The sequence below is a fragment of the Nipponia nippon genome, unplaced genomic scaffold (genome assembly GCF_047370975.1).
Source record: "Nipponia nippon isolate SJK-2023a ecotype South Korea unplaced genomic scaffold, ASM4737097v1 scaffold_9, whole genome shotgun sequence".
In the NCBI taxonomy this organism is placed as follows: domain Eukaryota; kingdom Metazoa; phylum Chordata; class Aves; order Pelecaniformes; family Threskiornithidae; genus Nipponia; species Nipponia nippon.
The window spans coordinates 47,447,872-47,475,413 of NW_028262413.1; the positions used below are offsets into that span (position 1 = coordinate 47,447,872).

The 27,542-nt window shown below is 43.3% G+C and overlaps 1 protein-coding gene across 7 annotated transcripts in view; it reads left to right on the top strand.

Annotated features, from left to right (window-relative positions):
- Nucleotides 1-27,542, top strand: part of SMAD3 (SMAD family member 3) — a 79,857-nt gene that overhangs the window by 41,568 nt on the left and 10,747 nt on the right. For 5 of the 7 annotated variants that reach the window (XR_015701689.1, XM_087745448.1, XM_087745449.1 and 2 more), the window contains exons 2-6: nucleotides 15,959-16,152; nucleotides 17,039-17,173; nucleotides 17,866-17,940; nucleotides 19,777-19,827; nucleotides 26,421-26,633. Coding sequence is in view for 6 of the 7 variants with exons in the window: in XM_087745448.1 (XP_087601574.1) it covers nucleotides 15,959-16,152; nucleotides 17,039-17,173; nucleotides 17,866-17,940; nucleotides 19,777-19,827; nucleotides 26,421-26,633 (668 nt within the window). In the remaining variant the exon portion in view is untranslated. Of the gene's footprint in view, nucleotides 1-6,287; nucleotides 6,308-9,282; nucleotides 9,400-15,958; nucleotides 16,153-17,038; nucleotides 17,174-17,865; nucleotides 17,941-19,776; nucleotides 19,828-26,420; nucleotides 26,634-27,542 lie in introns of those variants that run through there. The other 2 variants (XM_087745453.1, XM_087745450.1) reach the window with 2 other exon arrangements.

Sequence of the window (27,542 nt, forward strand, 5' to 3'; positions counted from 1 at the left end):
CTGTTTTTTCTCTGATTTCTGGGTAGAGAAAGGAGATAGCAACAGCCCTTCGCTTGCAGGAAAGACGACTTAAAAACCACTGCCAACTGCAAGGAACCACGCTGCAGTGAGTCAGCACATCTCAAGGCTGGGTTTCCTGCTGCGGGCAGAGTACAGTGCTCCTACAGGTGCTGGCCTTATCAGAAAATGGATGGTAACACCATTTCCTCCTTCCACACCTCCTCCCCGTGCCCCCAGAGGGACGGGCAGCCTGCCCGTGCCGGAGGTGAGGCAGCCCCACTGTGCTCCCACCAGGTTTCTCGGTTTTTCCAATATAGAGCAAGACGATGAGGAGCGTAGCGACCCTGAGATGAAGGCTGTGGTTTATTACAAACTACTGTCCTACTTTTTGTATGGGTGGCCTGATTTGTACAATAGTGCCAATTCACATCGTGGTGTTTACAGAGTAAAGACAGGATGTGCGCCGGCCTGTCTCAGCACATTATCTGCTCGTGTTATATTTTTAGGCTCTTGCTCCCATGACAAAATATTCAGTGACAGTATATTTGCCTACAAGCCTTTGAAGGTCTGTTTTTGCCTCGTGTAAGAGTTCCCGTTGTTTGGGATTCAGCCAGCATTTAAGCAGCAATGCTACATTTTACGTGTCATCCCCATCATGTTTCTAGAAACAAACTTTGTGTTGGTTTCAATAAAGCCACGGTCCCGCCTTAAAAAGGTTGAGTTTGTGGTGAGCTGACTGCTGATGGGTTCTTCATGCCAAACAAATTGTGGCGAGTGTTATGAAAGCAATAGGATGGGTATGTGGTGCTGTTACTTGTAATAAACATAACAGCCTGTGGAGCAGGGGCTCTCAGGGGCTGCTCCTCAAGCTTGTCTTACAAGTAAGCCCATATTCATAGCAGGGGGAAGACCTGCCCAGTGATGCTCAGGTCATTCAGCAAAGCAGAAGCAAAGATTGTTGTTGCAAGTATTGGAGCTGAAATGTGAGAAAGTAGTGCTTGGAGGAGGAGGACGGATACTTCTGGTGTGAAGAGCTGGGCCAGAACTGTGGAACTTTCCACCAGCAGAGAGAGAGCTAATTCCCCAAGCTCAGCATATTCAAAGCCTGAATGCAAAACTCATCTTTTCCTTGAGGGTTTGGTTTTTTTTTTTCACAAGCTCACAATGGATAAAAATAAAATCTTAAGAACTAATCCAGTTAAGCTTTTTCTTGTGGGCTGAGAAGAAAGAGAGGCAGAAAGAACAATAACTGCTTTGTTTCTCTTTTGCAATATCTGGTCAGTGGTCAGATACAACAGAGGTAAAGAGGTCATGTAAACACAGATAATTTGGAGCTGGATACGCTGTGTTACTGGTCTGGGTGGGAGACTGAGACTTTGGTGGGGACAGAACCAGGACAAAGCCGTGTGGGCATGATGACTTAGATGACTGAAGAAGACAAATCCTCTCTTTCAGGCTCATCTATAAATCAATTACCATTTGTTCCTTATTAATAATTTAGCTGCCAAGAACGTGCTTATTGCTTGGGGGGGGGGGGGAGTGGCAATACAGACTGTCCCTATACTGAATAGCTGGCAGTCTAAAAGATGCAAGACAGTACTCATGGGAATATCCAGAGAAAACTGTAACTGTGGCCTATATTAATTACTTTAATATTTTTGCACCATCTCCCCCCTGCAAACCTTTTTGTCTGCTTGCATCATGTTGATAGTGTACGGCGCCTTCAGTTCAAGTGGCCTTTCCAAAGAAATGAGACGGTGAAGGATCATCCTTCCATCTCATCGGGGCTGGAAGGTTTTTCTGTGCTCCGGTGTAATGCTGAAACCTGCACAAGGCAGGGAGAGGGGCCGAGGTGGGGAGGGAAGGAGAAGCCAAGGGGAAGCATGTGGTGGATGTCCAGTCTGGGCAAGGAATTTCGGAGACGGGGGGAGAAGCTGCAGTTGGGACGAGCTCTCAAATGTGATACAAAGCGGGCTAGAGTGCCTTGAGGACAAGGCTCTAGGCTGTTTGAACTTAATACCTCGTAGAAGATACCGGACAGATTAAGAGAGGAGTGTGATTGATGGGTCAGAATGGTAATTTTAGCAGCTGTGTTTTCTGATGGATTGGAGGAACAAGATATTTATCTGACGTGCCAGAGAGGAGGAAGAGATTAGCTGGGATGACATAAGGACAGGCGAGTTGTTTTGGTTGCTAAAAGGAAAAAAGAAGGGATAGATCTTCATTTGCTTTGGGGGGTTGGGTTTTTTTTGTTTTGTTTTTTCTTAAATTTTGTGCAGGAAAATGTATAAGGGTACAAGTAGTGAACAAAATAGAAAATGGCTGGGAAGGCTACTAGAGGTGGTGTGGAGCAGTGGTTGCGGATGGTGCTTAGGTTCCTAGCGGAAGGTTTAACATCGTTGTTACGCAGCAGGTCTGTGCCAGGATGGGGATGAAATCTGGGTCTTCTGCCTCCAGCTGCAGGCAGTGGCCTTGCCTTTACACACCAGCAGCGCTCAGCCAGCGCAGCAGCAGTGCGTTAAAGGTAAGGCATGGCACAACGCCTAAGTTAATAGGTTCAGCGGGATGTTGGGAGGCAGTGAGGCATGGAGTGCTGCCCAGTGCCTTTCCTTACTGAAAGGCAGGAACCTCTGTGGCACAGCCACCGCTCTCGCTTCCGTGCCGTGCTTTTAAGCACTGTTTTGGGATCAATTCTGGTCTGTGACACACTGGGCACTGCAGTGTCCTTTCCCTGGAAGCAGCTAGGAGTAATTTCAGAAAGTTTATCTGGGCAAACGATGTTGTCTGTAGACTCGGAGGTTTGGGAATGGGATAAGGAAAATGGAGAGGAGTTGGACTTGCTCGTGTTTAATGTCTCGTTGAGAGAGGGAGTTGGATCCTGTTACATACAAAGCAGACAGTTGGTGCAGACTCTTAGTAAATAGACTTAGTGCTGTGAGGAGGAGGTGTGATTGGTCATTGCCTGTGTGTATTTTAGAGCAATCAAATTTGTTTCATGGAGTTGTTTTTTGAGGATGGAGTGGGTGTGTGGACCAAAGGCTTACTCACGAGGGGAGGGGAAAGAAAACTGTCTTGACTTGTGAAATCAAATATTTGTGAGTTATCCCATTGTTTCCCTATCTTCATGTAGCTTATGCCCGTATTCACATGCTGTCGGAGTGAGCAGTGCTGCTACATCTCTGCGTGGCTCGTATTCCTTTTCGCAGCGTTCAGGTATTCAGAGAGCATTGCCTGCTCTTTTGCATCCTTGGTCGCGTGCTCTCTCTCTCACTCTCACTCATGCCTTGGACAGCCCAGTAAGTATTTAGGGAAGGTGTAGGTAGTGAGACATCTCCCAATCAACCAAACCTGGAGGGCGCTTAAAAATGTGCGGATGATTCACTGGAAGGCCCTCTGTCCTCTTAGTCACTGCTGACCCAGGGACCTAGCAAGTGCATTATGCTGCTAAAGAGGAGACATAAAAAGAAGGCCATAATTGACTGTTACCTCTATATGCCTCATCGTGTTGTTTTAGAGAAGCTGGGTGGTGTTCCTGGGTCTCCTGTCTACATTTCATCTTGAGTAGTTATTATGGTTTGTTTCTAAAGTTTCCCTCAAGCTTTGATTTGGAGTGAGTGGTGGTGGTCTTCATGTTGACCATGAAAGTGCTGTGGTGTTGCTGTGAGAGCGTTTTAGTGTTACTCTCATCTTGGCTATACCGCAAAGATGGACAGATCTATTTGTACACTCGTATAGTTTTGAAAACAGTTTAGGATTTGAGGAACTGAATAGTGTTTTGTCTTCTGTGGATTGCCCTTTCAGGTCACAGCAGAGGGATGCTGGTCTACTGCTGCAGGCCAGGAGGGATCTCTCCTGTGGCTTTAAAAAGCTTCCAGTCTTTATCTAGCGTTACTGCTCAGGCCAGTACTCCTGAAGGTTGCCAGATGGCAAGGTGATACGAGGCCTGGGAAAGAGAGGCCTGTGTGGTTACAGGATGGGAGCAAAGAGAAGGAGAGTTGTGCTCCCAAACAGCATTCCTTGCCCCTTTCCTGAGTGCCAAAACCATACACAACGGCCCAGCCAGACTCCTGTGTGGCTGGCATTAACGGCACCAGCCAAAAGGGGCCAAAAAGAAAATGAGGAAGAAAAACATCCCTTGTTTCTGGAATTCTGCTGATCGTTTTCCATAATTTGGCTGATAATGGCTGGCAGCGTCGCTGTCACCCTGGCCCAGCTGCCAAAGACGCCAGGCGCTCGTTCCCCCTGCGTCACCCTGCCCTACCAACGTTTGACAGAGGACGATGTCAAGTTGGCATGAAAATCAAAAGCAGCTTTAAAATGTGCTCTGGCTTTTTCAAGTACAAACTAATATTTACCTGTGAGTCTGCTTCCCTCCTTGTTCCCCTCTCCTTGGCAAGCTCTAGATCTGCTTCTAGTTTAAGCTTAATGTTGAAGCATTTATCCAGGGAGGTTCCCAGGACGTGCATATTAAAAATTCTTTTTAGTTTGGAGAGAGGGAAGGGGGAGATGACAACAGGGAAGCTACTTGAAATGTCTCTCTGTTACTTAAATGTGAGTTTTGATGCAGTTGATATTTTCAGCTGTTCGTTATGGACACCTCATGGAAAACTTTTGAAAAACATCTCATTTGGGAACAGTTCTGTCTCCTGTGGTGGTTGAAGGGTGACTTGTTTTCGTGTTGTTTTTTTCTGGACTGTTCTTTAATCACTTCTTGCCTCCAGTTTTTATTACTACTGACATTTACACGAAAAGAAGGTATTTGTTTATGTTGATTTCGGCTGCTTGCTTTTTCCTGCTCCTTTTTATGTCATACCAGCTGGATTTCCATGCGAGCAATAGCAACGATAAAACCTTTACAGGAAAGGTACCGCGCGCACACATGCTTGAGATCCTGTTTGGATGATAAGAATGACTTAGCGTGATACTGATAGACGCTTTATAGAGCTGTTTGTTATTCATGCCGCTGTGCTGCGCTCCCACACATCCTGCATTACTCAGAGTTAAGCATTGAAATGATACATCCTTGCTCCCAGCCATATCACCAGCGCAGAGCTGGTGCAGTTTAGGGCAGGGGAGAGTGAAGGGTAGAGGGAAAACATCTGTGCTTGTGGTAGTGCTGCTTTCCTTCAAATAGATAGCGACTGCTGCAGAACTTCAGGGGAAAAGGGTGCATCCTGATAGAGGGAGCAACAACATGTAGAAGTCTGGTTTTTGGTGAGCAAGGGAATTCCTCGTGCCTCACAGCATGGGGAAAATACTCTTCCCCCCTCCTTTTCTCAAAGTTTCTCAGTGTGGTGTTCTTTTTTTAAACATAATATGTAATTTAGGAAAGCAGGATTGGGCTTCCATGAATAAGATAATTATCTTGGCCGGAGGGGATGGCGGAGGGAGTGACTTTCTCTTGCTGCATGGCACGTCTGCGGTACTATTAGGCTGCAAGTGGTAGCCTGAAAAGAAAACGTTCAACTGATCTGTAGATTTACTAGAAGAAAGGAAGCTTTCAGGTAGGCCAGATACACAGCTTCCTTTTTTGCTGTTAGGAGTTTTTGGTGGGGGGAAAAAAAAATACTTCAGCTGAAGCATTTTCCATCTCTCTGGTACAAATAACCCTCTTCTCTTATTGTATAGAAACAGTCCCCCAAAATAAAACTAACAAACCAAAAGCCCATAACACCACCGCCTCTCTTCCCTCACCCTCCTCAGATGTGTTGTAAAACCTGATTATGAGACAGAGAAGTTTACAAAGTTGTTCCTCCAAATACACACGAACTCTTGCAGAGTCTCGAGCCTCTGATTTCGCTAGTAATTACAGACATAAGAGACTGTAAAATATTAACTTCTGTGGGCTTTTAATGAGGCGTTTCATCTTAAATCTGCAGCATTCCCCTAAGACATCACACTCTCTTAGGTTTACTTTTTAAGCTGCATTTCTTCTGCATTGCTGGTGACTCATAATTAAGGAAGTCGGAGTTGTAAAATTAACACAGCCTTCTTCCACTACCCTTTTCACCTCTCTCACACGGCACACACCTTCTGTTAACTCCTTGTGGAAACTTCAAGGCTTGTTTTGGTGGCGGAGGTAGTTCTTTGTCATCGGGACCAAGGAGGAAAGTCTGTGAGAATCTGCTCTGTGATGAAATCCGCAGTCTGCACATGGGAAATGATTCATGCAGAACTGATTCATTAACAACTCGCAGGATGCCAGAGCGGGTCGGAGGCTGGGAAAGCTCGGTTGGAAAAGAGAGGTGGTTAATTGTTTGGGAGAACGGGAGAGACTGAAGGCTAAGGAACCCAGACTGAAGTTTTTGTAAGCAAGCTGCGTTTCGTTTAAAGTTGATCAGCCTTAATGAAGAACAGGTCCTCATCACGGAGCCCTCTGAGCACATGTGCGGCTCTGCCGTTGAATGGATCCCAAAGGACGTCCCTGCGGAGGGGCTCGGAGCGGGGGGATGTTGGATGGAAGCGTGAGCGTTTGTGGGACCAGGTCCCCTTGTTTGTGGTGTACTGTTAATTAGTACTGGTGGTGCAAATGATTATACATCTGAGTTGCTGTTAAACCAGCTTGAAAAGCAATATAATGTAGAGCGGTGGAATTAATGGAAGACTTAAAAGGCCAATGTAATTCAAGGAAAGTATCGATCTATGTCTTAAGTACCTGAGTTGCTTTTGAAAATGGGAGATGGGCACTCTGGAAAATTTCACCCTGGATCTTGTTATCCGTGCGGGGGAGGTACAAACACAGATGTCAAATCTTGAAATAGCTGCTTTTCAAATTACAGGAAAAGCAGCAACGTTTTCACTATATAATAAAGAAAATAACAGCAATGAACCTCGAGTAGCCTCAAACTATTCCAAACAAGATAATTGGAGGCTGTAGCACAGTGTATTTTTAGTTATATCTGCTATAAAGTAAACATGTTCTTTGCCCAGGACCACCAAAAATGTTTCCATAAGAAATGTTGGCTTTGTCCCAACTTGATAGAATGCACAAACATTTGCCTGAGAAGTCAGTTCCAACTCCTGGTATTTATATGAAGTTTCTGTTGATGGCACTGGCAATTGTATATATTGCGAAGGAGAGTCCAACGTCTTAAAACTGTCATTTTTCAGCACTCACTATGAGAATCACTTTTGCTTTTGTTAGCAGACATATATATTTGGGGCAGCAGTTCTTGGTGTGAGACTTCTATTTAAACGTTGTGCAGTGCATTAATTTCTTTTCTCTTTCAGCAATTAAGAAGCGTATTTTCTTGGTTCTCTTGCTCTGGTTTTATTTGGGCTATATTGACAGGTGATGCTAATTAGCAAAGCTCTCCTGACTTCAGTGAAACTCTGAAGATTTTCTCCCTACAGTATCAACAGGATGCATGTTGAAGCTAGATATTAAATGTAAATCAGTATAAATACCATGGAAGGTAACAGAATAACTGAGCTTTACAGCAGCTTTTTTTTTTTCTTTTCTGATTGCTAGCAGGACCGTGTGCTCCAGTTATTCAGTCTTTCTTGAAATGCTTTTGTTTTGAATGCACTCTGTGTTATGGAAGATTATCTGAATCTCTTTGGCATTTCCATCCATCCATTTTCTCCTTATGAAACTCCTCTGAACACACAAATACACAGACCCGTCAGTATGCCTGGAATCTCCTCGGAGAGGGGAAGTTGCTGGTTCGGTTGGATGAAAGTGCGTTGGGTTTTGGATTTCATGGTTGAAGTTAAACATGGGATTCTGGGAAGAAATGACGAGCTCATATGATAAATGACTTTTCAAAAAGGCACGCTCCTTTTGAGAGGCTGAGCTTCTTGCTGTGTCGGTTTCCTCCACCCCCAGTCCCCTTAAGGCTCACGCACAAATAAATTTAGATGAGTCTGACACAGATTTGGGCAAATAAACTTTGCTGAAATAAATAAAAGGACCAGGACTGCTCAGAAATACTGGATGTAAAATGTAGAGGAGTTATACAAATCATACAAAAAGTCATGTTTGCTCCACAAAAGGTAACTGGGAAAGGGCTTGGATGCAATACCTTCAGAAACACTTCTGGCCTCAGATTCCACTTACATCCCGTATTCTCTGCTGGTTTCTCTTCATGGTAAATTAGTAGTAGTGAATTACCACATTCTTACCAAAATGAAGCTTGCCCTATCAGCCTCTTGCAGTAATAACCAGGATAGTTAGCGTTTTTTTTTACCTTGCTTTGCTGACAGCTGTGGGCTTCCCCAGGGTAGAGAGGTACCGTTGGAGATATTTTAACTGCATAATTTATGCTGCAGTTATTAGAAACGGTCTGTCTTCAGTTTTGTGCCTTGCTGGGGAATTCATTGCTTTCCTTTGAAATGCCAGTAGTAGAAGAGTGTTCCTTTTCTGAGAACTGCCATCCACCTTGCAGGTCCAAGGGCAATTGGACAAGTGTAGATGGCAGGAATATTGCGGTGTTTATTAGAAAGTCTAGAACTGGGTTCATGATTGAGCCTTAATGAAGCATTGGGATATGTTATGTCCTTTCTGAGGTAGGGAGGTGAAGGACATGCATGGTTGGGCCTCTGAAGTACCTATCTTCTGTGCTACTGGCTCTCGGGAAAGGGAGGAGGTGAAAGAGAAAGTGTAGGGGCATATAATTACAAAATGGCTAAAAATAGAGGAAAGGGAGCTGGGTTTGATAGCCAGTAGCCAATGTCCTGTAGCTGTGGCAGAAGCAGAAGTGTAAATCACAGAGATTAGTAAAAAGTACAGAGGAAAAAATAGTTAGATCGTGACACTACATGACAACACAAGATCTGTCTGTAGCTTTAAAGAAATCTAAATTAAACTAAGCTGTTATTTGCATGCCAGCAGGCAGTAGAAGTGGACACAGCTTGGAGAAGAGAGCTGTGGAGTACAGGGCAAGCAGAAGGCGGCTTTAGAGAAGCAACAATGGACAGACAGTTTATGGTAAACCAATAAAATGTACTTATGTCTGAATCTGAAATTAGACTCTGAAAAATATGGTCTCAAGGCACCTGCTAAAGAGCTTAGCATTACTGGAATCTTAATAAATGACTCATGCTGTCATAATCTGATCCTGACATCAACGCTCCGTGCTGTATTTCTTCAGCTTTCGAGTGGGGGAAGGGGAAGTCTGCAAAGCCTTAGTAAAGACCGAGAGATGTAAATAGGCAGTAAGAAGCCCACACAAGATATATTGGTAATTTCTGTATTGTCAGCTACTTTTCAAACCCAGAACAAATGAGACCGGAGTAGAAGAATTATGCAGCATCAGAAGAAATGGGAATTGCTCTTTACCTTTGAAATCTGTACCTGGTACTGCAGGCTCTAGATTGTAGCGGTCTCTGTTGCAAGACTTCATGGCCAGCAGATGCATGGAGCTGTGCCACCCACTGGCTGTGATCCTGTGCTTACCTGTAAGTACACACGCAGCGGTCGGCCCAAAGGGTGTGATAGCCTTTGCACGGCTTCCCGTGCTTTGCCCGTTGCCTCCTCTCCGGGCCTTTGCCGCAGTGCTTCTGCTCCCGTTAGCCACTCCTTGCCAAGGTCAGAAGCATCTGAAGTCAGCTACAAACGTAGAGGAGCTGTGTTTTTTCCTCTAAATCCAAAAGAGGGCTTTAGTGGGAAGAATAAGCAGTCCAAATGAGAGAGTTACCAGCACAAAATAGCTGTGATCTTTGAGAGCGTTGAGGGGGGTGATGAACTCCTTATTCCTGGTGTTGGCTCTGACGCAAACTTTTGGGTTGCTTTAGGAGAATCGTTTCACTTCATTGCTTTGGGGGCAGTAAAAACTTACCCTCTCCATAGAGATGTGTTGCAAATTAGGTGTTTATTAATTCTTTTAATCTTCTATGAGTTTGAAGTGCTAAGTAGAAGTATTAATTATTAGTTTCCTCTATGGCGGTGTGATAATGTGCATTGCAAACCTCAGCTTGAGGCAGTTATTTCTATTTCTAGAACTTGAATGACAGTACTGTTAAAACTGCACCAGAAATTGGAAAATTTAGTGATGCTGAGCAAATTGAGGGGAAAGAGATGGCAAGGGATCAGCTTCGGAATTACAAATGTGCTGCATGGGTCATTTTTTTTATTCAGTGTTATTCATTTGGCCAGTATTCAGGGAAAGTTAAGATTTTATCCAACTTTTCAGTGAAGCCCTGTGGATATTGCAGTGCTCTGCACACAAAAGCCAGATTCTGCTACAAGAATAAATGCTTACTTTCCTGGTGTAGACCAGATGCAGCGCCAGTAAGGAACTTATCATGTTTCGTGCTTAGGAGAAAATCACAGCCTGTGGCCATAGTTCTTGGTGCATTTTAGAGCATACTGGCAACTTATTTGTCATGGTTTTAAAAACCAGCTTCTGCTCGTGGTTTTTAATAAGAACCCCTTGGAAATATGTAACTTAAACTTTTTCCTCCTGATTGTTTTTTTTTTCTCTTTTCCTTACCCCTTTTTGCACATGCTGGTGCTGCTGGATAGTAAGGGGAGGGAATGGATCTCTGATAGAGTAAATCTGGCCCTTGACAGCCCCCCCCCCCCCCCCCCCCCATAATATCTTACGGCTTATAGCACTTTGTTTAATTTGCACTCCTGCATTCCACTGATTTCAGCTTTACTTTTAAAGAAAGAGAATGGGTGCAAGGAAGAGTTTCATTACCCATCAAGAGGCAACATAGCTGCAAAATGCTCAAAGAGGAAAATAAGAAATAACAAGTACATGTTTTAAAGTGTGGGGTTTGGTTTTTTTTTCTTTCCTGATTCAGGACCTTAGAAATTAAATCAAGTTTCAAAAAACCCAACCAAACCAAAAAACCAAAAAAACCCACACACACCACCAACAAAAACAACAGAAAACCCAACCCCAAAACAACAAAAAAACCCCAATCAGGCCTGGAAATCAAATTCCTGTTATGCAGTGTAATATTCTCCTGTTTACTCCTCGTTCTTTTTCAGACAGTTACAGAGGATCGTTTTTTTAAAAAAAAAAAAAAGAAAAAGAAAAAAAAAGCTTCAGTGTTTCTGTCATTCTTTTTTCTTCCCTTCTCTGTTTTTGCTATTAAGAGTCCCTGTTGCCCTTTGTTCTTTGAGCAGTAGTAGTCTGGACAGTTTGGAGTAGCAGTTTCATGTGTTAAACTTTCCTGGTAAATGGCTCGTAACAACATATAAGGATGGGTCAGTCCTAAAGGTGTTCAGCCTGAGGGGTTTTCTGTTTGTGTCTTATGGAGACTGCAATGTTGTCCTGACCGTGCCTTAAGCTGTTGTGCAAGCAATTAAATTACCTGACTGCATTCCTGGAGCCTTGGTCTCTCTTTCTTCATTCAGTATTTTTTAATCTCTGGTTATAACCGCCCTAGGTATGGAGCAACCTCTCCACTGGATACTGCTTGATCATGTTTGAATGCACCATATTGTAACCCTCAAACCTTTGGCTAACTTCTCCTTGGGCGTCTTCTACCAAGCACTGAGTCTTCTGAGCTGTATCCTACATGCAGGGTATGGGTGCACAGTCATTATCTTTATTGCTAACACCCACAACGCGGGCTGGGACAAACACGCTGTGAGGCATCAGTCTGCTCTCCCGCCCCAGCACAGCCAGCCAGCGGGTCTGCTGGCCACGTAGTCGTCCTTCAGCTGGCGAAGTGCTGGTCTCTGCCCTGCCTCTCAATGGGCTGGTCCCTGACATCGCTGAGCCGCTGTCTTCCTCCTCTCTGCTTCTTCTTTGTCTTGTCATATCAGGACTTTGTTTTTCTGAATCATGGTTGAATTCATTTCTTTCTTATAAACCACTGCTAACTGGTATCGGCTCAGCAATCTTGCTGTGTTCTGGCTTTGTTTTTACTTTATCTTGCAGGCTCCCATAGCCTACACACTCTCACACTTGCAGGCGGTGATAACTACAGCTCATCGTATTTGCCTTAGTCAAACAAGCCTGTGGATCACAATATTTTCTCGTTCTTATCTTGCAAGTTCAGGATACGTGCTAGTTACAAAAGATGTGCTAGAGCATCCTCTGGCAGTGAGAGTCTGCATCACCCGCTCGGTCTAAACATCGACACTGTGAAAAGAAGAGCTCTTTACAACTTTTGCTATTTAATCCCACCGTGCAGTATAGAGACACTTTGAAGACATAGCGTCCCACCAAAATAGATGGTGCTGCTTTTGGAGAGAACCATCCAATACTGAATTTTTTGGCTGAAGAACCTTTGGTATTTTTAAAAGAAATCTTGTTAGGTAGTATGGAATAATAAATGTACCAAGTCAGTTGTACAGGAACATCTGCTCAACACAGGCTGGTTAAAAGAAAAGTAAGAGGGAGGAACAATTCAGTAACCCAGTGGAAATTTTGGTGATTGGATTCTGCTAATTCTAATGAAGCCTGGATGTGCCGAGCGCTCAAGTGGTTTGGGGAATACTTCAGCCTTCAAAATCAGACTGTGCTTCAGAACAGGGCCAAGAAAGGGTAGAAGTTGTGTGTGCTATGGAGTTCATTATCCGATTACTCTGCACGTGGATGGGAGAGGCACACCTGCTTGGGGCTTCCCTGAGGGCTGTGGACTCCAGAGATGGTGAGCCAGTCAAATGCATCCTCAGCTGACAAAAGTATATACTACCTCATCTCATGCCAGCTTTTGGCTTTCATCAGGTTTCTCCAAGAAATGTTACAGCCTGCTAACCCCTGAAAAAGTGGATAGTCTTCTGCCAGGTCAGAGACCTGAGCCAGCTTGTGGTATGATGCTGAGGGGAGAGGAGCCAACAAAGGAAGGGAGGAGATGAGATAGGACAGGACTCTGGGAATGGGGATGTGTTGGACAGGAGGAAGACCATCTCACCAAGGCAGTGGTCGTCCCGTAGCTTGGTGCAGCTGCCCTTAAGACTGCAGTCTAGATCGTTTATAAGCAAGAGGACTGGGTGCTCAAGACAGTTCTCCTGCTCGATTAAGTGTTTGCATCTACGAGTGAGCATTTACTTAGCTAATAAAGACGTGGCAATTGACTGTGGTAATTGGAGTGCTGTATCTACACAAAAAGCTGCCTTTAGTAGAGCACAGCGTTTGCTTATCTAATCTTGTGTCCCATCTCAGCCGTACCAGTTATTTGTTGCTTTGGAGAAAATACTCCTTGAGGGTTGAGGCAGGGCAGCAAAAAGAAAGCAAGCTGCCCTGTTACTTAGCCACCTTCTTCCCGAGAACATGCAGACGACGTTGTTTTGTTCCAAGTCCCTTAACAAAGAGCCTGAGGAGAGATTTCACAATCATAAAAATGTAATTAGCCCCCAGGGCTTTGGGGAAATATTTTTTTTTTTTTTTTAACCTTATCTCCTTATTGGGGGGAGAGGGGAGAAGAGGAGGTGGTTATATTTGAAAATAAAACATATGGCTCTGTCATTTTAAAAAGTCTTTTTAGATAAGATTGTAGAGAAGTCCATCTCTTCTGCCCTATAGACAGCATTCATGCCACGAGCAGCGGTAGACAGCAAGCACAACACGTTTTCCGCAGTGTGCAGTCTCTGCTAACAAAAACGAGTAGCTGTGATAGTAGTGGTTGAGCGCTATGTTATGCTTCTAGGCTGTTTTCGTTTTAGATAACCACTGAAGTTGTTCAGGATTTGGGGACTGCTCAGACAACAGTGACTTGGTGTCTGTCTCCACTATCTCCTGCGAGAACTTTGTCGGTGGAAGGGCTCTGTTAACCCGGGTGGCGAGGGCCACTGCATCCAGAGAGTGAGTCAGGCGTCTGGATGTACTGGCTCATCTTTTGTAACGACTTCATAGCTTTTACCAAGAACCCTGGGGTGATGGGAAGAACTGCGCTTTACCCTCCAGCTGACCGGGAGGTTTGTTGTAGGTATAAAGAGTTTCTTCTGTCCTGGGAAAGGTAGGGAGAGAACCATCCTTGCAAGTAATCCCAAAGTCATACGCACTTTGTGTTAGTCCCCCCACCTCAGCTGCTAACCTCAACCCAAATCTGCCTGTGCTGCTGTGATGTGCATCTGCTGATGGTGACTGGGAACAGTAAGAGTACTTGCCACGGTTTTATCTCCTGCAGGATACTTGGAATAATCTCTCTGAGTCTCCTTTTTCCTCCTTTACCCCCACTTAGATGCAAGATATCCTGCCGAGCGGGCAAAGATGTTTGGAAGGGGAACAGAAAATCAGTCCTGTTTTGTTCCTTGTTTCAGCCTACTCTCATTTTGTTAAATTTAGTGAATATATTCACACTTTTGGGTTTGGGGTTTTTTTTAATTTTTCCAAACTGACAAGTTTTGGGGTCACGTGAGTCAAGTCTTGGCCCCATTGAAATCAATCCCAAGATTCCCACCTTCCACAGAAGATCAGTTCTAGATGCTGGTGCCCTCCTTGGGAGTCCTCCACCTGGGAAATCCCGTTTCTGCTTTCCTGCCCTCAGAATGAGCTTGGCATAAGAACACACTTGGAAAATGTGCCAGATACTCAGCTGGTTGGTCACCCTGTCACAGAGCAGTCTGAGAGAATGCGTGACCCATAAATAACAGGCACAATATGAAGAAATACATACTATAAATACGTACTATAAATAATAACTCTGGGCGTTGTGCATTTTTCAGGGCTGTAATATACTTGCAGGTTTTAGACATTTTATAACCTGTACCAGCAAGTCCCTTGGTGACGGCACAGGCTCCTTATATGCTTCCTACATACCAGTTACATGACGTGTTTTCCTGCTCCCCTAAATCAAGTGCTTGTCAGTAATAGCTTGAATTGGTCGCATTTTGCCTTCCTCGTTGTTGTAGCAATGTTTACAAGAGGTGTGCGTGTTACCAAGCTCTGCCAGAGAAGCTTTTGGGAAAACTCTCTTAGGGCAGCCAAGACTAGCGCAACCACTGTTTGAATAATTGTTTGTGTGTTTTGGTTTGGTTTTGTTTTGTTTTTCTGGATTGGCTGCCAACACAAAGAACCAAGGGACATAATTCCGAGTAAAATTTCAATTTTCTCTTCTTTTTTCTTTCCTTGACAAATTAAAAAATAGAAATATTTCATTTCACCAACCCCTGAAGTGTTTCATTTCAGTCATTAAGAAAAGCAAGGGAAATGAAGGGTTAGACTTCAAAGAAAGTGCCTGGGGGCAGTTCCCGTTTGGTGGCTCGGGGAGTGGAGCCCTCATTCAGGATGGAGGAGACCCTGCTCCAACTCCTTCCTCTGCTGCAGAGGATCTGAACATGCTTGTCTTGCTTCCCAGGAAGGTTTGCTAGGAACAGGCTATTCTAGGGTGAGGATAGGATTAGGTGAAAAATGGGTTGGAGAAGACACGGGCTAGATGTAAAAACAAAAGTAAGCAATGCTGAAAAAACCCTGGTTTTGCTTTCAAGCTGCAATTTGGAAAATGAAACTGGAAGCCTTGCTTGTTTGTAATGTTCTTGAACACCGTTTAAAGAAAAGGTATCTGTATCAATTTTGGACGGTTTTGTCACAATGGAAATTCATGTCTCTCTGTATTTTAAAAGTCCAGTTTTATTTGCACATATCTTAAGATGTAACACCTTTACATGCACAGCATAAATTGAGAGCTGTGCAAGTGGCCTGTTTGTTAGGACATGCTTAAATGCTTAAGAAGTACCGCTAAATTGATGTATTCTTACTTGCTGTAGCTCTTGTCTCTGCTTCCAAATTAACCTCTTTTCAGAAAATTAATAAATCCAGAGCAGGGCTGTTATATAAAACAAACATTTTACAGTTTCCAGAGATAACTTCTTGGCCTGAAGACCGGGACTGGAATGCCTCCTTGCAGCACTGTCTCAACGGGTTTTGGTGACCAGCATCTTTTGGGATTGTGTCCGGGTACGGAGTTGGCTGGGCAGCCTATGCTTTGAGCCTCCTGCTGAAGTCTGCGGTCTTCAGATTAGGTTCCCCTGTGTAGTGTTTGATGGGCTGTGGTCAGTACCACACCTCTATTAATGCCAGTCTAAATTGCTATCATCTTTATGTTCTGACTGCAGATCATTAGATGGCCGGCTGCAAGTGTCTCACCGGAAAGGTCTTCCCCATGTGATCTACTGCCGGCTGTGGCGGTGGCCAGACCTTCATAGCCACCATGAGCTGCGTGCCATGGAGATGTGCGAGTATGCCTTTAACATGAAGAAGGATGAAGTCTGTGTGAACCCTTATCATTACCAAAGAGTGGAAACCCCAGGTACTGCCAACCCTACGTGTGGATACCTCAGCTTCTCGGTGCCAGCATAAGGGATTTATAAGTGCATTTCAAAATTGAATAAAGCAGCAGGCATAGGGTTTTAAAACCAAAGTGTATCTATTATTGATGATAATCTCTTACTATACACAGTAGAATAATTTATGAATCTGCACTCAGGGGGGAAATATCATTTTAAGTCGATAAAATCCAAGTCGAGCAGATTGCGCTGTTGCCAGGTTCCTAATGTGGCATTGTGCACACGCAAACAACTCACACGCATAGTGGAGGCAAGTAAGAACTGCGGCAGTGTTCTATGCATCCCTAATTGTTGGTATTAAATTAAGGATATACTTACTGTTAAGTTGAAGTGGATCTAAGAATAGCTCCCAACACAACTGAACTTCCTGTTCCGAAGTCTCCTCCTGCCTCTGAACGAGACTTTCGTCTGGAACTGCAGATAGTTCTGCTGCGTGTCAGTACAAATCTGCAGAACCAGTCTGGATGTTTATGCTAATCCTACCTTGCTGTTCCATTTTATGTGAAAATTATGCCTTTTGAATCATATGACGTAACTTCTCTTCGATGGTTTTTTAAGAAGACCTGTTTCTTTGCCTTGGACGGGGCAGACAGACGAGGTGTGTTCAGATAAGCACGTATGCCGTCCCCAGCTGAGATATGTTAAGAATAGCATCTTTAACTGCTGCTGTTATTTCAGAAGCAAGTATCAAATTGTGTCCCTTAATTAGCGACTTTGGTGTTGCAGGTATTTAAGGGTGTTACTCCAAACTGGTTTCTCTTCATTTTCTAGGGTTTCAGTAATTTTATTTTAAAGCTGTTAACGTTGCTGTTCTATTTTTTTTTTTTTTCCTCCTTTCCATTTGTGCAGTGTTACCTCCAGTGCTGGTGCCTCGGCACACAGAGATCCCAGCTGAATTCCCGCCATTAGATGATTATAGTCATTCTATTCCAGAGAACACTAACTTCCCAGCAGGTATCGAGCCACAGAGCAACTACATTCCAGGTACTGTATGTCTTCCATACAGGGAAAAGGCTCATATTGCACAGTGAATCGTGTCTACGTATGCCAAGCTGGATGACTGGAAAGTCTTTCTTTCCATCGTTACTATGAAGCTAAGGAGTGGGAACTTATGCAAAAATAGATGAAAGCTGTAAATGTAGACACACAACAGTGCTGTTTATAGTTTTGGTTTGTTTTCTTTAAACTCACCTCTCCCCTTCAGTAGTACGTGCTCAGTTTATTGTGAAATCTAAAGCTGAATGTTCCCTTAGCAAGTTTAGATTTGAATGAAATTCAGCCGTTTTAATTTGAGTAAAACTCTAAATTTCTGATGGAATTGAGCTCTTCTATTTATGTATCTCTTTTACAAGCAATTTACACCTTATTTGCATGGAGAAGCTATGCAGCTGCACACCAGGAGAGGAAAAATATGCGGACAGAAAACTGTCTACATGGCTTAAAGTTTTATGGGACTGAAAATCCAGATTTTTTTTGTTTCCCCCTCCTCTGTTATTCACAAATATGCTATGACTATCATCCTGGTTATGCCAGCTCCTCCTTTCAGCAGCTTGAGGAAGAAAAGTAATAAAAAAGAAATTTAGCTCCTTGTGAATAACAAAGTAAATGTTTTTGGTGTCTAAAATCCAGAGTTTGCATCCAGTTGCAATGACAGTATGATCATTTTATGCTTCTAGAGACACCTCCTCCAGGCTATTTGAGTGAGGATGGAGAAACTAGTGACCACCAGATGAATCCCAGCATGGATGCAGGTAAGTCATCTTTTCCCATTTGCTGCAGCTTTCTAGGTCATATCAGAGACTCTTTTAAAGTTTTTCTTTGGGGCGCTGAAGATCAGATGGTGGTTTGAGGTATTTTATCCCTGTAGGAGTGCAAACGTAGCCTGACATCCCATGTAAAGCACAGGGCTGTATGTTTTAGAGCTGCTGGTGAAAGGTACAGCGTGTTCCTGTTCTCCCCAACATCCATCATTCGACAGTACTAAGCAGGAACCTAAAACAGTGGAGCCACATTTGAGGATGATAGTTTGTGTTATATTTGCATCCATGCATCTGTATGCACGTGGAAATTTTGCACGTAGCTGGCACTTTTCGGCAGAGGCATTTTTCTGATCGTGTGGTTGTTGACATACTGAAATGTCGAGTTGAACTATATTTGAAATGACCATAGGAGGTTTGTTTTTAAGTAGTTGATCATTTAGTGGATATATCCCAAAGAAAGTTGAAAGTCTGGATTCTCTCTCATTGCCAAGAAAGCAAGTAACCAGGTTTAGAATGAGCAGCCTTTGTGTTCGTGCTAACCTGTATCAACACTTCAAAATTAAAAATGCAGGTCTCATCTTTCTGGGAGTAACTGTTTAAGGCATCTTGTTGATCAGAGTGGTGTCACTGCTTGTGAGTAAGCACCACTGAATCAGACTCTGAATTCATAAAACTTTTGCTAGAAAAGCAAAACCACGTCCTTGGTTAGAAGGGCTGATGCTTTACAAGAGGGATATGCAAATACATGGTACTTACATAAACATAGACATGCAGAACCTAATGAATGCAAACACTGCACACAGATATCTCGGTTTCTGTCCATGTCTTCAGCTGTAGAGCATACGTGGGATTCTAAAAGAGGGATGACTGATTTGCAGTCTTTCACCGCAGTTATACAGATGGAGGAAGGCAGTGTGGGTTTGTTTGTCTACATCAAACACAGGCCTATTGACACAAACCATTTTAATGCATACAATTATTGGTAATGTGGTTGACATGTGGAATGTATGTATGGCTTTTTGGGAGAGTGGACTGGAATAGGATTGGTCTGGGAGATGCTATAAATACCCAATTTATGTTCAAATGCTATATACCTTCCTTCAGATGTCATGGACTTCCCTCTTTATAGAAAAAAACCCCACATTTTAAAGAAACCAGCTAAACTCAGTGTGAGAGGAAAAGAAAAAATGAGCTGTACCACCTGTCTACATCCATGTGGCATCCAGAGACTGTGGAAATTGCTCTGGACATCCAAGTGCAGATATTTGAAACATACGCACAGAATTTTTGGACCAAATTGAAATGATTTGGGATAAAATTCTGACAATTGTTTGGTCAGATCTGTATAGCTTGATCCAACACTCCGTTGTCCCCAAACCAGTAAGATTTGCTGATATAAAGTGGTATGTTTTCGACTCTTACGAGTGAGTATGTTTTGTGCCTAGCAGTGTAAAATCAAGCTCTCAAATGCCCAGCTAACTGGGTTTGGCTGTAGCTGTCGCGATGGTGCCTGGAGTTTTGATAACTGCAAGTGAAAGTAAAAGAGACAGCTGCATGCTCAGTTTTGAAAATTAATGGGTTAAGCTTAAGTGAATGCATTCTGAAGATGCTTAGCAGTATTGCAGATGTAGCAAGTTGATATCATAAGTAATAGCATTTGGAAGCTCATGTAAAGAGCAATCAGCATCAGAGAAGCTGCTGGTGTCACGAAACGAGACTTGAAAGTGGGTTATCCCTCCAGCAAGCCTGGGCAGCACTGAAGGTTTTGTGCAAGTGTTTTTCCTTGGGTGGATGCCATGCTACTAATAATAATGTCTTGATTTTCAGGTTCTCCAAACTTATCACCAAACCCTATGTCTCCAGCACACAATAACCTGGGTAAGCATGTGATCTTGAGAACTGTGCGTAATTACAGTGAAGACAGTGACATTTTAATGATGATGTTATTTCTTGAGGTTGTGCACTTTTGCTGAGGTTGTGAGCACTGTTGACGTTCCTTTCCGCTAATTCTCTTTACCATGCTAACAGTGGTTCATAGTAACTCTATAGGAAATAAAGAAATCAGAACTTACATCAGAGAGTTAATAAAAAACCAAGAAATGTTGGCAGACTGCAGCAAAAATACACTTGTTTGATTACATGAGGTTGCAAGGAATATGTCCGTCTGTTTTGCTGGTGGTTTTGTGTTCTTATATTTTTAAAGGACACAGATTGAGGTTAAATTTTGTCTCCTGGAAGTTACTTTGTAAATTTATAGTGCTTACTGGTCTCTTTTACAATGTACCAGTGCCTTGCAATTTTTTTATGTTTATTAACTTGGTGTTACATCCATTATAGGGCAAATGCTGCTGTCGACATATTGTGGACAGGGGGCTGAGGTTCAGAGCCACAGATTTGCCTGCACTGCTTCGTCAGCTCAGGCAATCGCCTGCTTGATTGAAGGGCAGCAAATCCTCACATAAACCCAGCTCAGGAGCAAACTCGCGTCCCCAGCAGAGCAAGCATGCAGTTACACAGCACAGATAGGCAGGGCCTTGAGGGTTTGGGTCACAGCGGCTGGGGACTCCTAACAAAAGGACGAGTGCTGGGATGGTGTCAGACCACAGCGTAAATCTACCGGAGAGGCATCCCTAGACTGCACAGGGACAAAGCAGCCCAGAGCCCTCGTGTCCCAGTGCCCTAAACCACTGTAACAACTGATGGCCCAGGTGTGTAAGTTGTTACAGTACAAAACCAAGCATGGTGTGAGCAGAGCAAAGTGGAGGAGGCTAGTTGGTTGGTGTGCAGTTGGAGAGTCCGAATAAATGGAGAGAGGGCAGGAATGCTAGCATATGGAGAGGTGCAGATGTCACGGACAACCTTACTTGAGCATCAGAGGTGTTTGTGGGGTCTTATGCTCAAACGAGCCTGGAGGAGAGTTGCAGTTGAGATGCACAAACCACAGATGCACTGTGGGATTTTTCTGACCGACCAGCCGGTTGGTCTTCGTCAAGCAAACTCAAGTTATGGTGCAATCTTGAGTTATCTTTGCCCTACCTAACTCCATCCTGGGCCCTAGGAAGACAGTGCAGCCCTGAGTGCTATACTAGACCGCTGATGCCATTGATTCGCTCCATAACCTGTAGATAGTAAATAGGAGGAAAGGTGAAGAAGAAGGAATAGCAGTTGAACAGGGCCTTTACCTTTGAGATGCTATTAGAGGTTTTGTGGCTATCTATCTCTGAACCTCTGTTATCTTCTCAAATGGCTCTGCCCTTTATGTTCATACCTACGGACATAAAAGTTCTGATCTTCATCAGTTTGAGCTCTTACCCTATTTGAAATTGCTCTCAGCAGTCTGTCCTAAAAAGCACTCCTGGCTTTGGCTAGCTGCAGGATCAGTTCTCTAAACGTTCATTAAGCCAGCAGACAGAGGCCACTTGAGATTACTCTTGAATAACCGTAGCCGTAAAGTTTACATATGCTTTTAATCCTGGCACAGGGTACTTTGACAGTGCTCCAAAATTTGTTAGTCATTGGCGGACTTGTGGCTATCTTGGGGCTGCTGAAGGGGGGATTTCTTTTCTCTTCTCTTTTTTTGCCCCCCCCCCCCCCCCCTTTCTTTTCCAAAGCATGGAATATATTGCCACGGTGCCACTAAATTTTTATTTGCTTTAACCGTTAAAGCCTAAGAAGAGAACACATGGCTGACTTACTTTTATTTCCTTTTTTCTTTTTTGGTTTGAATCCATTATGCTCCAGTGTGCTGCCTAGGAGTTGATGAGAATTTCTCGCATTTTTTTTCAACCTAAAAATAAAAAGCCAATTACATGTAACAAAACCAACCTGGCAAGTTGACTGTGGCATCTGCCTTACATAAGGAAGAAAGGAGTTTCTAGGAAAGAGGCCCCAACACATATCCTTTCTAACAAGGACACCGGTTATTAACACCTGCTGCTCAGCTGATGGGCCTGTCAGATGTCTCATGTGCTGTCTGGTGACAAAAACTAAGTAGGAGCAGGTGAAGCTGGTTAACCACAGGGAATCTCTGTAGTCTAAGGAGCAGCCATCAGAAAAGCATTTTAACTTATCGACATGAAAAGACACCTTTAAGTTTTGCAAACCAAGTATTTATTGCTCTTAGGGAAGAGCTTCCAGAAATTAAGAACTTCGTGTCTCTTTTAAAAATTTTACTGTAAATTTTTGCATGTGAGGAAGCTACAAAATAATAAATGAAATGGCATGTAGCTGAGCAACTCTTAGAACTGTCAAATGACAAAATTGTCATCATCCGTACCTTGTAGATGGCATATCTAAACTAAGGAGCTTGAAAACACCGGCAGCCCATCAGACCTTCAGCCTGGTGGTCTCTGCAGCCGAGAAAGAGGTTGCACAGGCTGTGAGAGCAGAACTTTTTTCAGCTTTGCAGGTTCTCTCCCCAGTTAGACAGAAGTTAGTCGGTGGCTGGTGACCTGCAGTGCTCCTGCTTTTGCTGTGCTATATATAATTCTGTGGATAAGCAGAACGCTCCTGTGTCTAGGGCTGTACTTCGATCTGCAGAAGTTTAATCAGGATTTCTCTGTGAGTTTGTTAAGAAAATTGAATAGAAATTTAAAGAACACAACAATGTGCAATGAGGAAAATTATCAGCAAGCTGTCAGCAGCAGAGTGCGTGGGTTTTTGCAGTTTTGCCATTAAGAAAGTAATGTCCCGGTATAGATGTCCATTTACTTGACCAGAACTACCTGAAGCTTTTAAGACAGTTTACTCTGTGAGCTAAACTTTGGACTTAAATCCCATGGCCATATTCCAGAGAATTACAAAGGCAATAAGCTAGCATGAGGCAAAGCAACTAAGACAATAGAAGCTAGGTTTGTTTGAGGTGCAATGTATGTATTTCAGCATAAAGCTGTAAGGCTGTAATATGGGGTTGAAGGAACTTAGGGAGTTTCATCCTTCTATTACAGGCGCAAAAGTGTTGCAAGGTAACATATTGGGATTTTTTTTTTTCCCCCTTTCAGCTTGTGCGTTTGATTTGGTAGCATTCTAGTTTTGGTCCAAACTTCCAGTTGTCAAATTTTCAGTTCTCAAACATGAGCTTTAAATGGAAGTTATAGATATCCAGTGCTCTCTTCTGTATTACTGAAATATGAACTGGAGAAAATACAGAAAACAACCAAAATGAAAGGAGAATTGCCAGCATTATGTGGACATTCAGAATGAAGTCAGGGAGTTTACACTGGCCAAGGGCCAGGCCTGAGGTTTGCATGCGTATTGTTATTTTGGAGTGAGGCAGTCCCTTGGTGTACAGGAAATCCATTGTCAGTGTTTGCTCCGCAAAGGACTTGACGCAAAAGCTGTAAGTGAAATAAGCACCTACCCTGTGGTCAAATCCATCAGTAACATAAGCCTCTCTTACTCTCTGTGTTGAAACACTATTTCCCAAAGCAGTGAAAAGACAGCCCTTCTCAAAGTACAGAGGGGAAGGGAGTGTGCACACATATTTATCTTTTCGTTTCTGAGAAGGGAGTTAGAATTAATGTGGCTGCAAGTAATACAGTTGGATAACGTGTATCAGTAACTTCTGATACACCTTGTGTATCGAACGCATTAACTGAAACTAGGATAACAACCGCTCTTATGCTTAGAGCACACATTGTAGAGTGTGCAAAGCAGCCAGCAGATTTCTTCCTCTGCAGCTGAACAGATAGTACTTTCGTCTCCCAGGGAAGATGCAATATGGGTAGCATCCCAATACTCAGTGGGCACTTGTGAAAGCAAAGCTGTAGGGAGTCAAGATTGAAATTGTACGGAGACGATTCAGGAAGGATTTGCTTGGTTTTAATGCATCATGTTTGAGTTGATTGTGTACCCCCTCAGGATTCTTTGGCTTTAGCAGAGCTACATTCTCTTACTTTTCCCCAAACAGTAAATCCATAAACTGAAAATGAATGTACAGGACAGCTCTAACACAAGAGGTAACTCGCCCATCCCATGACGGCTTAAGCCGAAGCCTAAGACCACAAATCACAGGAGAAAGCAGCATCGTTAAAAGCTTGGTTGCATTTTTTAGAGACAAGTTTTTCTTCAAAATAGGATTTGTTGGTTTGTGTCTTTCCTCAAGTTGCAAATAAGCTGGAAATAAAATTTCCGTACATCCTTCAGTGGGGAATCCACAGTTCCCTTGAGTCGCAACCAAGCGGAGGTGGTTTCTGAAGGAAAGGACCACGAAACCATAGAGAGCAACACAGGCTTTGGTGTTTTTATAACTTGAAGGGTACCAATCTGAGGACACGGCTTAAGGATCAACAAAAGTTAATTTGATTTTTCTGGAGCTGAGCAGCCTTTCAATGAGAAAGGCACTCGCTGTGGAACAAGAGCGCAGTCATGTGGAACACAATCTGTTTTCTTAAGTGGGTGGACGTACCTTCAGAGACTCTGATTAGTGCTGGTATTTGCTGTACCTCTATACAAATTGCACTGGAGTCATGTGAAGCCCGGCGTCAATTATGGCGTGTGCAGGTCACTGCTGCAGGCCGCGGCTGCTAATTGATGAAGTGGGGCTGGTAGTGGGGAAAGATGCCCGATGTGGCAGTTTCCCAACCAAAATGTCGCACAAGAGAAAAAGGCAGAGACGGTAAACTTGTGTGACTCCTGGATGTTCGATATCATCTGTGCATGTCAGGAGAGGGGCTTGCTTTAATCTATAAAATCATTTAAAATGTGAAGAAAGGGCAGGTGTGCTTACCAGATCTCTTAAACTGATGTAGCAACCCCTGTTCTGTTGAGCTGCCTTCTGCTGGCTTTTGCTTTGAGTGTTGTGTCCTTGTCCATAAGAGGAAGATACGCTTTTTCTTTTGTGGGTGTAATGTGTGGAGGAGAGCAGGAACATCGGGCTTTGCCTGTGATAAGGCATATTTCTTTCGGATTATATAATTAAGGAGAGAGACTGTGAAAGAAGCTGGGAATGGGTATAAGCTCCAAAATTCACGGACTTTGAAGATCTGCTAAGGATTACAGAGTTCCCCAGATGCACTTTTATTCAATTCCTTATTTGCTGTCAGCAAAGGATGTAACAAAGCAGAAACCGAAGGGTTTTTTCTGATTATTAGCTACTTTGGGAACTCTACACCACACTAATGGAGAGGAAACCAGCATGTCTTCTGGCTGAAGCCAGGCTGCTTCAACCTCTTTCTAAAAGTTATAGAGTAACAGCAGGTACCGGATGAGAAATGACTCTCAAACCTCTGTAGAGACACTCTCTTCGGTGTGAGAGGAGGCTGGGATGGTAAAAAACTGTCTTTGATTTTTTGGAGCTGATCTCTTAAGCCCCAGATTCGCCTAAGCCTTGCAGGAGCAACAGATGGGAAAGCCTACAGAAAAAGCTGATTTTTGCTGCTTGATGTTAACTCTTTGGCCAGATGGGAAGTTGCTGTGTTCTGTTTTTAAGCGCCATTTGAATGGGGATGAAGTGATAAAGTGAGGGGAGGACTGGAGGGAATTCTTCTCTTGCTTTTGTTCCTTGCATTGAACGTGGAGATTAGAGCACTTATCAACCAGCTTAGTCTGCTTTCTACTTCCTCTGCTTGGCAGCTTCTTGGCTGACGGCAGGACTGGGCACCATCTACTGCAGGATTTCCAAGAATCTTTGACTTGAGCCTTCCTCTGCTGAAACCTCACTGGCTTCAGTGGGAGCAGTTAAATCGCTCGATGCCATTGGAATCCCCCACCTTTCATGCGTATGAAGTATTGTCTTCCCGAGACTGCCTCGGTCTGCTCATGAGCTTCAGTCCTTTCCCTGCGGTCCACAGGCTGAGTCAAACCATAACCCCGATAAAAGAGATGTGTCATCATCTATCGGGGGTTTTCTTTTGAAAATTTGAGATCAAATGGACGGGAAGAAAGGATCTAATTTTTAAATTACTTTGATGCCAGGTTTGCGTACAATTTGGTGCGTATTGCAGACAACTCTACTGGTTTCATCAGTGCCAGAGAGATCATAGCAGAGTCAGTAAGAACGAAAGTTGGACTTGCTGCCTACTTGGTGTAAGCACACAGCATTAGGGTTCTGGAGACCTATGTTATAGAAAGAGCAGACCAGAAACCTGCTTTCAAAGGTTTTCTGTTTCTTCCTTTTTCTCTCCTTTTCTTTTCTCTTTTTGGGGTACTGGCTACCTAAAAGTGATCCCGCATTTCATAGTAAAGCTAAGTTTATTTTTTAACTTTTCTCCAAGTACAAAGATAGTTAAGTGACACCCTACTTGCTAAGTGACTAATACCTGTGACTATTTGTGATTGTTCCATGTGCCAAAAGCTTCAGGGGTGATGTAACTTTCTAGCTGCGGTCCATTAAAATCTGTCAAGTAATTAAAGTTTGGTGGTTAAAGTGAGCCCAAGGAACGAAGCAGCACAATATTTCAAAACGCTCGCTTTTTTTCATCCCCCACCCCTCCTGAGGGCCTGTGATTCATTTTGCTTTTTATTTTGTGCAGATCTGCAGCCTGTTACCTACTGTGAGCCAGCTTTCTGGTGCTCGATATCCTACTATGAACTCAACCAGCGAGTGGGAGAGACTTTCCATGCCTCTCAGCCCTCTATGACTGTGGATGGTTTCACTGACCCATCTAATTCTGAACGCTTCTGCCTTGGTTTACTGTCTAACGTGAACAGAAATGCAGCAGTGGAACTCACAAGACGACACATCGGTAATTTCTGTTTCCTTGGTTTAGTCAGTGCCTTTCAAGGTGGAAGGTGGAGACCTGCATGTAAAGCTTTTTATTTACCTAATTGGCATGCAGTTTAGAACACTGCGATGTTTGAATATCCGTGGTGTTTTAGCAGGCCAGTCTTCCATAAAGGAACACTACTTGTATTTTTTCATAAAAGTGTAATAAAAAAATGCACTGAGGAACACTAAAATTGCTGCATGTAATAGAGAGAGACAGAATTAAAACTTTTACACGTGCTCTTCTGGACTATATTTGGATGGATGTTAGTGATAATCTTGCGTATTCCTGTTCCCTCCTGCACTATTTTATTTTCTACCTGACTGTTCTTTTATAAATGGAAACTTAGTTCCTTGATTTTCATCTCAATTTCCACTTTTCCTGCTTATACTGCAAGGTAACGTTCAGTTTTGTTTTCAGTTAAACTTGTGCTAGATAGAATATCCCAGATTTATGCAATTTTAATAAAAGGCAAAATTGCTTATGCTTTGCTGTGGTTTCTGCTGACTTCTATCAAAAATGAACCTGCTTTTTGTCATGATTTTGCTCCCCTTTATACCCTTTCCTGAGCAGTAAACTTCTTACAGGAGGATCTTGTTCCTTACTTATTTCTAATATGATTTCTAGCACCAAAAAAACCCCAATCCCCCTAAAAACCCACCAAGATTCAGAAACTGGTCTTTAAATTCAGCAGGTTCCTTATGCTTTATGGAAGAATGAAAGCAACATATTCAAATAGGAATGTAAGGCCACAGCAAATGTTTACTTGAGCAACAAAAATGTGTTCCTGAAATTTGTTTCTTTATTAACTGAGATTTTAATAATTTGTGTAAACTCCTATGGGAAACGTATGTTTGTCCTTGTATGCAATGTAATCTCTAGCAAAAG